We start from the raw sequence: 14,339 nt of genomic DNA, 5'->3' as shown, positions 1-14,339 counted from the left end.
CACTTGAGATTTTCAGCAGTGAGTCTTGATTGGGATTGTAATTGAAAACTGGATCCTTAACAGTGGTTTTAATGAGTTGATCGCACATTGAATTTATAAAATATATCAATCATTATTGAAAGTTGGTAGATAATTTTCTAATGGGTGCTCTAAGCGTTAATGCAGACACACACCAAGACCAGGGTCAGTTTCTGCTGCGTCCTCTCTTTGGGCTTGCCAACGGCTGTCGTCTCTGTCCCCACGTGGCCTTCCCTCCATGTGCACATTCCGAGTGTCTGTTCCTCTTCTCGTAAGCACACTGGTCCTGTGGATTAAGGCCCCGTTCTTCTGACCTCATTTACCTTAATCTCCTCCTTAAAGGCCTCCTCTCCAAATACAGTCACATGGGGGGTTAGGGCTCTAACGTTTGAATTTTCAAGACTTGTCAGTAACACCCTCAGGATATGAGGGCATTGGAGGAACGTTCTTCCTGTGGAGGAAACAAGGAAACCTGAGGTGTATGTGAGATGTCGGATTTTATTGTTCCCAATGAAAGAATGATCCTTCTCTTCTCTTCTTTCTCTCCTCCCCATCTTCCTCTTGTCTCTCTACTGTCTCTCTCTGTCCACATCCGTACGCGTGCGGGACCTTTAAAAAACGTTTTTGATCCTCTGACCCCTTGCAGCCTATTATTACGGAAAGAGGAAGAAGATCGTGAAACCCCCCATTGGGGAAGCCAGCGTCGAGAGCGGACCCCCGAAGCCAGCCAGACGCAGGAAACGGCGAAAATCCATCTTCGTGCAGAAGAAGCGCAGGTCTTCTGCCGTGGACTTTGCCGCCGGCTCGGGGGAGGTACGTCCTGCTCAAAGCACCTCCCTGCGTTTGCCGGAGCTCACGCCCCGGCCGGCCCCTGCGGCTGCTCGCGGCCAAGGCCGCGGCTCCGAGTATACCGGGAGCCCTGCCTCTTCCTCGCGGAAAGCAGGTGCAGCCACTCAGCCACGCGGCCTGGGAGGGGACTGCGATGGGGACCGAGGCGGGGACGGCGGGGTGGGTCAGCGGGGGGCTGGGGGGAGAAGCCGCCCTTCAGCGCCTGCCCTTGGCCCCAGGAGAGCGAGGAGGAGGACGCGGACGCCATGGACGAGGACACGGGGAGCGAAGAAACCGGCTCCGAGCTCCGCGATGACCAGACAGACACCTCTTCCGCCGACGTCCCCTCCACGCGGCCCCGGAGGGCCGTCACCCTGAGGAGCAGCTCGGAGCCCGAGCGCCGGCCGCCCGTGGAGAGGCCGCGAAGGGGCCGGAGGGCGCAGGCCGCCTCCTGTGCCGAGGGCGGGGAGCAGGGCGCGGCCGGCGGCCAGGACCCCGCAGAGGTGAGACCCACGGGCCCCCCCCCCCCCGGCTTGCTGGGGGGTGGGGGGCTGCCACAGCGTGTTGAAGGTCAAGGCCTTGATTCGGGGGGTCCCTGTAAAAATACCAAAAGTGGGGCGCCTGGGTGGCTCAGTCGGTTAAGTGTCCGACTTCGGCTCAAGTCGTGATCTCATGGCTCACGAGTCCTGAGTTCAAACCCCGCATCGGGCCCCTCGAGGGACGTGCAGAGCCTGCTCGGGATTCTCTCTCCTCCTCTCTCTCTAGCCCTTCCCTGCTCACGTGTCTCTCTAAATAAACAAATAAACATTAAAGAAATTTTTAAACTAAAATACTAAAAGCAGTGGCAGCAGCTCCAGCGTGGTTCCCACATCCGGGCACAAGGCCTGGTGACGTCTGGAGTGGAGTTCAGAGGGAAGTCATGGCACCTTTTTCTCTGGAAGGTTTCACAGCCTCGAAGGATTCTCGTCAGGAGGACAGACAGAATAAGTCCTCAAGGTCCCCTGAACAGCAGGCTTTCCCTTCACGGAGGGGCCTCTGTGATGCTGTAAAATGTGAAATCAGCGTATCCGGTCTTCCCCACGCCCGCTCAGCTGGAAGGCCATCCGCACCATCGTCCCCAAAATCAATGGGGAATCCCTGGCTGTCTCCTCTGCGTTCTCATACGCCCCACACCATCTCTCCTCAGTCAGAGACGCATCCTGGCTAAGCAGGCCCCAGATGTCCCGATGAACTTGGTTTTCAGTAACTGTTCCCACTGTGCCTTTGTTTGTTTGTTTGTTTAACCTCTAAAGGCACACAAGTCATTGGAGGCAAAGTCACAACCCAGATGAATTGCTAAGAAAGTCCCTAGAGACCGGCAGTTTCTGTGGGCCGTCCGGGTGCCCGGGGAGAGGCCAGAGGGAGGAGGAAAATCCGGCTCGGGCCCACGGGGTTTCCTGAGCGTCCGTGCAGGGATGAAATGACCTCCTTACCCCTTCTCCCGTCAGGAAACAAAGCAAGAGGAGGAGGAGAGGCTGGTTCTGGAGAGCAACCCTCTGGAGTGGACGGTGACCGACGTGGTGAGGTTCATCAAGCTGACGGACTGCGCCCCCCTGGCCAAGATCTTTCAGGAACAGGTGCGCTTGCCCTCCTGCTGCATTGGTGACGTTTTGTTTGCTCTTCTGACTGAGCTGGCTTTCTGGGACCCGGCTTTGGCAGGGGAGAGGGTGCCTCCCTGTTACTGTGGGGGAAGAGGTGGGTGCCAACCCAGGTGCACACGTGATCCCTCCCTGACACCTCTGCGGGGGGCTCCTTGCTGTCGAGGAAGTCCCCACTTGGTTTTCCCTGATAATCCCTTGTCGGGGCGCTGGGGGCCTGGGGTCATTTGGGCAGACTGGACATCAGGGCCCCTCGCCCGGCCTTTGCTGCTCTTGGAGGCGGGGGTTCTCTGTCCTGCAGGAAGGCCATTTTTGTCTAAAAGGTTTCTGTCTGCCGAGGCTCCCTTTTCCTCAGTCCTTTGGCTGAAAAGAGCAGGCTTCCGTGGGGCCCCTTTCCCTCATGCACATTGGCATTGCGGGGGTTGCAAGCTTCTTTAGCAATCGGTCTTGGCTGCAGAAGGCAGACGCACAACGAGGGCACGCCCCACCATGCCCCAACTCAGGTCCCCAAGTCCCTGCCGGTCTGCCACCTTCTCTCTGCCATAGTTTGATTCATAACATTCAGGGCTTTTGTTACATTTAGTAGGAGAAACAGGGAAAGGATGTGTGCTCATCTTCCCAGAGGTGGGAGCCCTTGTCCTGCTGTGTTTCGCGTGATGTTTTCATATTTTTTTCACTCTTGCATTTGTAAAAATGTCAACAACCCAGGGTATGTTAGGTGCGGTGCCAAAGGATGATGGATGATTGCATCAATCCTTTTTTTTAGTTTTGATTTTTTTAATGTTTATTTTTGAGACAGAGAGAGAGAGCATGAGCGGGGCGGTGGGGGGGGGGGGCGGGGGGCGGGAACAGAGAGAGAAAGAGACACAGAATCTGAAGCAGGCTCCAGACTCTGAGCTGTCAGCACAGAGCTTCACACAGGGCTCGAACTCATGAACCGTGAGGTCATGACCTGAGCCGAAATTGGATGCTAAACCAACTGAGCCACCCAGACGCCCCGGATAACATCTATCCTTTAATGGCGTTTTGACTCTGCAGGTGAGACGATCGTAATTAGCCGAAACGTAAGACATGCTATGAGCCTCGGTAAAGGAGGGATTGGGTTCCATTGCCCCTTAAATGGGTATGGAAACAGGTTGCCCCTCTGGACCTGTGCCACCAGGCTGCCCCCTGGCCTCCTACGGAAGCGCCAGGTGGAGCCCGCGACTTATGCTGCCGTGTTCCCTGCATGTCTCACGTTGTCTCGCCATGTATAAATATCCGTCTTTCAGGACCTGGCATTTAAAAAAAAAACAACTGTTTACCATCTAATCAATTAAAGATGTGTCTATCCAGTGCTTTTTTAGATTATGCAGACGGGTGCTCTGGAAAGAAAGTAACTCAGGCATTAAATCAGGAAGAGAAAAGAAAGGCCTCTGATTCTGCATGCACCCAGTGTATCCCCCAGATTTTCCTCCAGGCCTGCTGTGTAAAAAGCAAATTAATGTGGTTCCCAGCTCCTCCTGGGAGAGGGTAGCACTTCAAACATTCAAAGGTTGCCGACTGGTCGACCACCAGAGTCTCCCTGTAGACACCCAGCAAGTGCACATGAAGGAGGGAGCGGCGGCCACAGGGGAGGGTCACCTTGCTGTGTGACATTATCATCACTTCCTCTCTGAGGGACCAGAAAAGCAGAAAGGAAGAAAAAGCTGCATCGCATGTAGGGAACTGGGCCATGAGTGTGTCCCTTCGTTCAAAACACACAAACAGGGGACAGTTACAGCCACCACGAGGGCTGGCACGATTTGGAGCATCTCAGTCCTGAAAACAAGAATAAAGCAGTGGGTTGAACCCCTGCTAAGAGCGTTGCCTAATGCAGCGTTTTCCCAGGCTGCTGTTGGCCCATAGTGACACCGCGAACAAGGCATTGCGTTGGAGTGCGTGCCACGCGCTGATGACCCAAAGTTTAACGTGTGGATCTCTTTGCCCGTGTGTTCGTTCCGTGTACATCGACAGGGCATCTGTTTATGGGTCTTAAGATATTCAAAAGGTAGGTGTAGAAGGTGGTATTCTAGATTATCTGCAGTTGTGTTTTGTTTTTGTTTTTTTTTTTTTGCTTTATTTCATCTGTAGACCCAAATGCCCGGTTTTGACGGAGAAACGCTTTTCACCTGGGCTGTGGGCAGAGCAGAGCACAGAGCTCCCCTGCTCAGTTATGGCTGAGCAGCACTGTGAGAGGCCACCAGGCTCGAGTGGGATTGTTTTTACAGGTTTCTTTTTTTTTTTTTTAAGTTTTTATTTTGAGACCGGGAACAAGCAGAGGAGGGGCAGAGAGGGAGAATCCCAAGCAGGTTCCACATTGTCCGTGAAGAGGCTGATACAGGGCTCGATCTCACGAACCGTCAGATCATGACCTGAGCTGAAACCAAGAGTCAGACGCTTACCCGACTGAGCCACCCAGGCGTCCCTACAGCTTTCTAATACTAAGCAAGAAAGTGAAAACAAAGCTGACTTGGGAAAAAGGCTCAAATAGTACAGATGCTGAGTTATCCTTAATTGTCCTTCTGAGCCCAGCTTATTACGGTTATCTCAGGAAGTTTCCGGTCTTACCAAGCTAACATGTCTAAGAAATGAAGCATGCCTGGTACGTTAGCACTTCTAGAACCAGGCAGTGGGCAGGGCCCTGTCTCCAATTTCTCTTCTTATGTTGGTTAAAAGCTTGGTCGTACATACCTACTTATGTAACTCTTATAGGCAGAAAAATAGGTAAGCTTTTAATTGATAATAGCCTTGTTCTTATTTCAGATTTCTCATTAGGCCTTCCACCCCCACCCCCGTCACCATAATACGCTGTTGCCCTCTGTGCTATCTGAAGTGTGTGGGATTCGAGTCCTTTTCCATTCGATCAGGCCCGTAATTACGAATTTTTGTGTATTTGTTCTATCATTTTTGAGCCCAAGTGCCATGGTCATGATTCGGTGAGGCCTCCAGTGGGTCAGGCCAGCCAAGGCCTCGTGGCCAGCCACGAGCTTTTAGACGGCCCCAAGGAGCCAGCAGGCGGCTCTGTTCAGCAGCACGGGAGAAAAATCACAGGGCGGAATGGTGATCGCTACATTCAGAAGCCGTCACAACCCGCTGACACGAAGTATAAACTTCCCATTACCTGAAGGCCCACCTTTAATTCTGAAATGTTACGGCAACAGCTTAAAACATCTACGCTCTGTAATTTCGTGCCGCAAACATGTACATTGCACGGTAAAACTCCACACGTCTATAACTGAGAGAAAAAAAACACAAAACTCTTAAATAAAATATTGCCTCTTTATACACCTCTTCTGAAGCAGAGACACATATAATAAGCAGACTCCCCCAACGAGTGATTCACTTCGATGAAAGAAACTCGGGGTCGTTGACAGCTTGTGGACTGTGCTGTCTGCTCTCTGGTTCCGTAGACCTGAATGTCCCTGCTGAGGACCTGCTCCGTACCCAAATAAATTTAATTTTGTGTGTGCTGGGCCTTCTCTTTCCTGTTGAGTGTTTTACCAGGGCTCCTTTCTCAAAAATCAGTAGTCTGTTTAGGGTCCTTTTCCGTGTTTCACATACGAGTGATTTGCCAGCAGCTCGGAAGTATGCAAGAGCGGAGCTATAAAAATGAAATCCGCGGCGGGGTCTGTAACTACACGATCAGCGAGGAAGAGCTCACTTCTTTCAAACAAAAACACAGGAAGCCGCCCTTGGGATGCGGGGTGGGCTTCCTTCCCCGGCGCTCACGCCGGGTCGGTGAGCCTCGGGCTCGGGCTGGCTTCCGTCCCCCCGCTGTCCCCTGAGCCGTGGGGCCATCTGCGCACGGGAGAGCGTCGGGGGGCACCCGCAGCTTCGACGCCCCTGAGCCGTCACTGCGGCCTCTTCCCCTCCCGCGACCGTCTGATGGTCGGGTGGCTAAATCCAGCCTCTTGCAGCCGGACGCTTTGGTGTTCAGAAAGCAGGGGCGCCTTTTAACGCTTGATCACGCATCCGGCTGAAGATGAGAACATGCAGGGCAGGAGATGGGTCGCACAGCGTCAGGGAGGATGGAAAACGAGAACCGAGGACCACAGCCAGAGGCCCCGAGGCGGCTCAGAGCCAACAGGCTGTACAGAACGCCCGCCCCGCCCGAGATACCAGCCGGCTTCCAGGTGACACGCAGGGCGCAAGGTCTCTGCGATCAGTCAGACCGCCTCACCCCAGCCCTCCCGTGACCTTGGTCCTCCTGCACACTCACGTGTGTGCAGACGCATTCGGCCGGGTGTTTCTCCTCGCTCCGCGATGCCCAGTGCACTGGGGCTGTGCGCGGGGCACCAGAGAACACGAGTCAAGCGCACCGGCCCATAGGAGGGTCCGTCCAGTCCAGCTGCCCACGCTTACAAAGCTCACACTCAGAGCGTGAACTCTCCACCCCTCAACCATGGCCTCAAAGCTGAGACCTCTTTATTTATTACTTTTTTTTTTTAAGTTTATTCATTTAATTTGAGGGAGAGTGAAAGTGCGAGCAGGGGAGGAGCAGAGGGAGAGAGAGAGTGAGACAGACTCCCAGGCAGGCTCCACACTGTCAGCACAGAGCCCCGCTCGGGGCTCGATCTCACAAACCGTGAGATGATGACCTCAGCTGAAATCAGGAGCCGGATGCTTAACCAGCTGAGCCACCCAGGCGCTCCAAACCAACTCCTCCTTCTCCTTGGGCACGACATGGGGCAGAAGGAACGAGGGCCTGGAAAGCACTCTCCCATTGGCTCTGCCCGTCTGCAGGACGAGTGAATGTGTGTTGGGGTGAGGGTGGAAGGGGCTGGGATCTGATAAAGGTCCAGAGGCCATCATTATGAACTTGCCCATCATTCTCGTTTGGTTTTTTCCTGCCGGAGCAGCTCTGTGCAACTTCCCTTTGCTGCACGGGCCCCGGAGGCCTGCCGGCCGGGGCAGGAGAACACGCGATACGGCCCCGGATTCTAGAGGCTTCCGGTCTCCCGGGGCCGATGGGCTCATCAATAGTCGTCAGCAGCAGTAAGAGCAGGGACTGGTGTGGTCAGAGCAGGGAGGCTGGGGGAGGGATTGCACAGCACCAGGCGATCCGACGTCTCCGGAAGGAGACGGGGGATGTATGCAGGGTGCTCCTGAGGTTTGTTCAGCCAAAGAAGAGCACCCACAAGGGCAGGACAGGGAGCGACACGGTTCAGGCCGCGGCCCTGTAGCAGCTGGTGGGTGCGGGGGTCTCATGGGGGCCCGAGAGAGCAGGCTTGGGCGTGCCTCCACCAGCAGATTTTCCCACGAGATGTCCCAGGAAAGAGACCATGTCCTCTGTCCAGCTCTGTAAAATAATTGGGCAGGGTCAGTCCTTATCTCGAGGCCTGACCTTCACGTCAGGCATATTCTGTGATGCCTGTTCGCGCAGGAAATATTCGCGTGCGGATCGCGTGCTGAATGCTGTAGCAGACGCCTTGTGTCCTTGTTCACCCTTCCAGTGACCATCGAATTTGACCGGTGGCGATCACCCTGACGGTGGTGGCACAGTTCATTCTAGGATCTCAGGATCGAGCACGGTTACCCCAACAGGCAGGTGGGTGGTGTTGGAGGAGTAGTATACTGAGGCGGATGCGACTCCAGAACGGAACTGGCGGTGAAAGGCGCCGTAGCACCCCCAGGATAAACGCTTCAGCCGTATCGGAAGGAATCTGGAGTGTGGCCTCTAATGTAAGCACTGCATTCACTCCCGGTGTCCGCCCTCCGTCGGCAGAAGCCCTGCTAGGCTTAGAACAGGCGAAGTGAGGGGCTATCGTGAGGTTTCTATTTGGGGATTGCAGACCTCAGCTCACCCTCCCCGCTAGCTGTGAGTTTTCATTTTGAGGATATTTGCGGCTCAGTGCAGCTGATCCTCACCTTCCTTATTTCTTCCCATGTGAGGTCTCCACAAAAGAATGCGGAGTCTTTGGGGAGCTGAGGACAGCCTGGTGGAGGCACGTCCAGAAACACCGGAAGTGTGCGTCCCGGCTCACCCGGCGGACGGCACGTCGCTCGGGATAGGAGCCACATGGCTCTGTTCACAGCACCTGTGCTTTAGCCTGAACGTTGCAAACCTCCCCCCTCCCCCCACCTCCCCCCCCCCACCACCAAACGCATGTGTTGAAATCCTGTCTTCCAAGGTGATGGTGTTAGGAGGTGGGGCCTCCCTTTCAGCCCCTCGTAACTTCCCTGCCTGCTAATCCATGCCAATACGTTGTGGCCAAAATCAGCGGGCAGGTGTTCGAATCCTACAATGTGACCTCTGTGCCTAACGCCCTTTGGCGACTTCTGGTCGCACACTTTAGAGGAAGTCCCAGTTTCTTAACGACCCTCTGGGCCCATCTCAGCTTTACCTTCCGCGTCTCTGCGCTTTCCCTGAATACATGCTTTCCGGAACTACTGGTCTTCCGTGGGTCCCTCCTCCTTTTCATGCGTCTCCTCGGCCCCTTTGGTATAAGTTCAGGCATCGCTGATCCCTGAGACATTTCCTGACTCCTATAAGGCTGGTCACGTTCCCGTCCGTTAGTGCGTATAGCTGTGTCCACACTTTAATCTCTCTGTGTTGTGGTGGTCTGTTCAACGTAATGGCCTCCCTTGAGATTCCTACTCTCCTGGAAGGGAGTCTTTGTTTTGTTTATGTGGTAATCGCAGAGGTCGTCAGAGTGCCTGGCCCTGAGTAGGTGCTCAGGGAACACTTGCTTGTTGAGTCCATAGATAAGTGACATCCTCCATTCAAATGTGTGCGTGCATATGGCAGCCACCTTCACCGACTTGGTCTGTAGAGAGTTACAGAAGCATTTTAGGGCTGACTTTCAATTATAATTGAATCCGTACGTCCAGTGGTGGCCATTATACTAAGTGGGCATGTGTAGAGCACAGTTTTCCCTCCAGAATTTAATATCAGAAAACCATGGGTCCCAGTTCCAATTTGGTCTCTAACAATGTGATCTTAGGTAGATCAGCCAGCTTTTTTTGGCGTTAATTTCCACCTAAAAAAACTTCCCATCTCCTGAAACAAGTTTCTGTTCTGTTCTTCATTGAACGTAATGGTTACGCCACCTCACGTGGTTTTGTAACATCATCCTGGTTCCTCCTCACAGTGTGTTTTTATGAGGCCCGTGATACTCACGAGACTTTGTATCCCGAGGCCTATGCCCTCTCTATCGAGTTTTGGTGGAATATATGTGGCTTTGCCTCTGAAAACGGAGTTGGCTATACCAGTCCCAGGTCAGCGGCTACCACTGTTTATTTAGTTCGTGACCTTGAGCAAGACACTGTTTTCCGGTACTTTGAGTTTGCTCTTACTCCAGTGAGAGTAGCGTCCGAAGAGACAAAGTAACATACAAGAGTACGATAGAAAAAGGGGAAAGTGCTATAAATAGAGCACCAAAAACTCACGGACACTTTCCTTCATCTCCTACTTTCAGTGTAAATTCAAGACTGATAGGTTTACTTCGGGGTTCGATAAGGTCCAGTTTGAGTCTTGGTTGAAAGGAGGCTTGTGTAATTGAGACATCGGAAGCTGCACTCGCATTGATACTTGTAAAATTAACGCTTAATTTTTACGGCCTCCACACTCCGCAGGGATTATTAGCACACGAAGGTGGCTTTTGAAACTGATCATGTTGGTCTTCCCAAGGTCAACGCTTTCTGTTTCTTTGCTTTTGATATTTTTAAGACCGCTGAAGACACCATCATTTTAAGAAAATAAGCTTCTGTGTAGCTCATGACCCACGATGTCCGAGACCTCACAAGCGCGTGTGCAGTTGCATGACTGTTAAGTCTCTGTGGCTTACGGCGCCTTGGGTTCACTGCTTCTCCAGACGGCAGAAATTTTGGCGCTGAGTTCATTTTATGCTCTCCTTCTACCATGGGTCTTTGTCGTTACTTTGTCTTACTTCCCCTGGAACATGAGAAGCCTCTTCCTTCTTCTGGAACACGAAGACTGCCTTGGCGGATAGGAAGAAGGGATTGCACTTCAACTCAGTACCCCAGTCAAACAACGTCTCCATAAATAAACCCAGTTGTGACAGTAGGGGCAGAGATGTCCGTCAGGGTGATCGTAAAGTGTTGGGGTGAGCCTCGGTCCCCTCCTCCTGCGGTGAATGCGACTTCACAGGCTCTAATGAACATCTTCCTCGTGTAGACCCCGTGTATGGCTGTAGAGAGCTAACTAACACAAAGCTGGGAGGGGGGCCTTGTACGCCTCACTCTGGGGGATGTGGGCGTGCAGACGGAGACGTGTGCCATGGTGTGCATCTACGTACCTGAGTTTTCCTCAAGGGAAAACTGTTCTGGGGGGCCGCTCACCTCTACGGCGTCTTCTTGCCCATCCCAATGGTGAAAGTTCAGACCTGGGTAAGAAAGAGAGAGCTGCTTTTCGGAGAGAGCTCTTTTCTAGTGCTCACGTCAAGTCATGGCAGAACACGGGAGGGCCCGGGGCAGGGGTCGGGGGGGGGGGGGGTCTCCCAGCAGGGGGCCATCTCCTTGAGAAGGACGAGATCCTGCAGTGGTTTCCCTCTTCCGCCTCTTCACCCCCACCAGCCACCCCTCACGCCCTTTGGCAAGCCCGCCATGGCAGATACCTTCCCTTGGCGCCCGGTGTCTCGGCTCTAACGTGGCTTTGTTTCCTGGCAGGACATCGACGGTCAAGCGCTCCTGTTGCTGACTCTTCCCACGGTGCAAGAATGCATGGAGTTGAAGCTGGGGCCCGCCATCAAGCTGTGCCACCAGATCGAGAGGGTTAAAGTGGCCTTCTACGCCCAGTACGCCAACTGACACTGCCCTCTTGGGAGGTGACCCGTTCTCTTGGGATGCGGCGTCCTGGGAAGGTTTCGAGACTGAAGCGTTACTTTGCTGGGCGACGCGCGATGGTGCGTATACGAGACAGGGCCGCAAAGCAAGGAGCGTGGCGGACCTCTTCACCCCCCAGCCTGTTTGACGTTTCCGCGATTTCAGGCCCGCCCGCTACCACAGCGGTGGCTTCTGGACAGTGTCAGGCGCTGGAGGGCACCGAAGAGCTTCTTTGTACGTCCGCGTCTCCCATTTCTCCCGCCCGAGTCCAGGCAGCTCCCTGCAGACGCATTTCCTAAACCACGGCCCCCCGCTTTGCTTTGAAAACCAAGGCGCAGCTGATGTCTTTTTTGGATGTGCCCGAGGAGGGCGCCTGGCTGGGAGGTTTTCTGCAGTCATTACGGATGCTTCTTCCACGGCAACGCACACGTGGCTTTCGCGGCATGAATGTCCCCGCGGTCTGATCTTGGTGGCGGCTCAGTTCTCAGACGCACTTGCAGGCGATGTTTCAGGATGTGGTTACAGGAGGATGGGCTAGACCGTACTCGCCAGGCAGAGGTGCCTTTTCGGAAGGAGAGGCGATGAAGTGGTTCTCCCTGAGCGACGGACATCTGGAGCCTGTAGAGGGTTCCGTTTGCAGCCTTTTGTAGAACTTCACACACTGCTAACGTTCTGATTTAATTGCGACCACATCGGGGAGTGACTCCTTTAGTCTGTTGGGAAATGCTGAGCTGTGGACTGAAGGCAGAGCTTAATGGCAGGAACGGGAAGAGGCTTCGGGAGGCTTTGAATAAACCATCCCCTCAGAAGGATCCTGTCCTGAATCCCTTGATGAGACTGGCTTCGAGCGCCTCTCCGATGCGCCCGGCCCTGGGACGTCCCAGGAGGCGGGCGTTCCCCACAGGAAGCCGGCAGTGACCCGGCCCAGCCCCGCTCTTCTTCCGCTGGCACGGCTGGCCACCAACTGCGATCTTGGGTGACCGGATCACCCTGGGACCCCTTGTCCCCATCCTGCTCCTGCTGAGAGTCCCGATCTGCCAGCACGAGACACACAGTAGGTGAAAAAGAAGCGTGGTCTCCACAACGTGGAGTGCTCCCTGCAGCCCGCCCTGGCTGGGAGGCTGCTGATTTCTGGGGCAGTTTCCGTTAAATCGGTTCAGTCCCTGGGAAGAGAGATCTCTGGCTCTGAGAATTGGCTGGGTTTTGGTGACCAGCACCCACTCTGTGTGTGTGCCCGTGAGGGACCCAGTATGGTCACTCAAACCCAAATGGACTGCTCCCCCCTGCCCTCCCCCCCCCACCCCCACACGCTGCAGTAGGTGTCCAGATGCCTTTCGGAACGTGCGCGAGGAAAACTAAACCTTTAGACGTGTCCGGAGGCCGACACCGAGAGCAGAGGCTGCCCGCCCTTCGGTTACTCCTTTTTACCGTCCACCCTCCATCTTTTCTCCTTGATGAGAGTCTCAGCAGCGGGGGTGACCCCATGCGGTGGGCTTCTCAGCCGTCATGTGTCGGCTACGTTTTTAAGGCATGATTCTCTGTCGGATTTCGCAGAGTGTGGTGACTGACGCCGACCTTTGTTATGAACATTCTGTCCTGGCTACCAATGCAGATGGGAAACATATTTTGCAGGTGACTCTTTACTGTCTCCCCGTAGCTGATTTTTGCCACCAAGTTTTAAACATTTGGCAAGTGGCTCTTCCCGGGGCCCCGGGACAGAAGGGCCCCCCGCGTCCCAACCCGGTGCCGCTGGCCGTGTTGTCAGGACAGAAGCGTCCGCGCTGACCGGCGCTCGGCCTGCAGCCAGGCTTCTCTCTCCTGAGCTGAAGTGTCCCCCCCCCTCCTCGGTCCCCCATCCCTGCCTTCTCAGCCACATGCTTGCGGCCTTAACCGTGGCTCAGCCTGGGGCGCCCGCTGGAAAGGGTGTCCGTTGCGAGGTGTTTGGCGTTTTCGCCGCGCTGACTCGCTTAGGACCCTTCGCCGTGGCCTTTTCAAGCCAAGCTGCTCCCATTGCGCTTGGAATCACGAAGGCATGTAGTGGCTGCAACGCGTCTTTGTACTTTAGGGACGAATGTGACCTTCTCGTGCCCTTTCAAGTAAGGGCAACATGGGAACAAGCAGCTCCTTCCGGGCGTCTCTGGAGCCCCCCCTCCCCCCCCGCCAGAGCTGGAAGGTCCTTCCGCTGTGGCCCGGGCAGGTCATGGCCATCACTGCTGGGTGGGCCTCCTGCTCCCCGAGGGGCCAGATGCCCAACACGCTCCTCGTCCTCAGTCTCTGTGCGGCGACCAGTCGCTTCACCCACCATGGTTTTGCGAGTGAGCCGTAAGGACGACAGGGCTGGGGCCAGAGGCAGAAGACCCAGCCCTGGGGGAACCTTCACGAAGGTCGTGTCCGGGCTGCCCGCTGGCCCGTCGAGAGCCGGAAACATTTTAGGACCAAGAAGATGCTTTTGCCGGAGTGTTGCCCACGTGCTCCTGAGCTTGGCTGCTCTGGGGATTGCCAGTGGCGGGCGTGGCCCACATCAGTAGCGGTTTGGTTCCGGAATGCTAAGGCGTCCGTTTCTCCGTAGGATTTACCCACACCAGCTTCCGCCTCATACCTCGGGCCAATTTGCGAGGAACATTTTATACCGTGTCGTTACTGTGCCTCTTACGGCAGGAAATGCTGATTTTACACCTCTTCCCCACGTGCCGCCACAGCCCCAAGCCCACACACAGGCGATACGCCTCCCTCCCTTCTCCCTCCCCAGATGCTACAGTCGATGCTCTGTCTCTTTGATAATACTTTGGGACCAAAGTCCCGCCCTCTGTGTGCCGGGGTCCTGCATTACCTCCTGGAGCTGGCCGAGAAGCGTGTTCCCCTCCCGGCCACACGGACACTTTGCAGTCTGCACAGTGTGTATAACTTGAGAAGCAGAAATGCCACCTCGTCTTTCGTGGCGAGAGGCACCACGCGGTCCCATCCAAAGACGAATGAAGTTTGTTCAGCCCCCACCTTGCCGACTGCATTTGGACTGTGTTTGGGAAGCTATCCACCCCCCACAACAATATA

The 14,339-nt window shown here is 54.8% G+C and overlaps 1 protein-coding gene across 10 annotated transcripts in view; it reads left to right on the top strand.

The window, feature by feature from the left end:
* SFMBT2 (Scm like with four mbt domains 2) overlaps positions 1-13,990 on the top strand; it is a 220,517-nt gene extending 206,527 nt beyond the window's left edge. For 9 of the 10 annotated variants that reach the window (XM_027073367.2, XM_027073370.2, XM_053225235.1 and 6 more), the window contains 4 exons: positions 665-831; positions 1,086-1,349; positions 2,334-2,462; positions 11,133-13,990. In XM_027073367.2, coding sequence (XP_026929168.2) covers positions 665-831; positions 1,086-1,349; positions 2,334-2,462; positions 11,133-11,273 — 701 coding nt within the window. In that variant the 3' untranslated portion in view covers positions 11,274-13,990. The remainder of the gene's footprint in view (positions 1-664; positions 832-1,085; positions 1,350-2,333; positions 2,463-11,132) is intronic. The other variant, XM_027073371.2, reaches the window with a different exon arrangement.
* The last annotated feature ends 349 nt before the right edge of the window (positions 13,991-14,339 follow it).

This window comes from Acinonyx jubatus, chromosome B4 (assembly GCF_027475565.1).
Source record: "Acinonyx jubatus isolate Ajub_Pintada_27869175 chromosome B4, VMU_Ajub_asm_v1.0, whole genome shotgun sequence".
Lineage (NCBI taxonomy): Eukaryota > Metazoa > Chordata > Mammalia > Carnivora > Felidae > Acinonyx > Acinonyx jubatus.
Note: the sequence above shows the minus strand (reverse complement) of the source record. Positions and strands in the feature narration are given on the sequence as shown.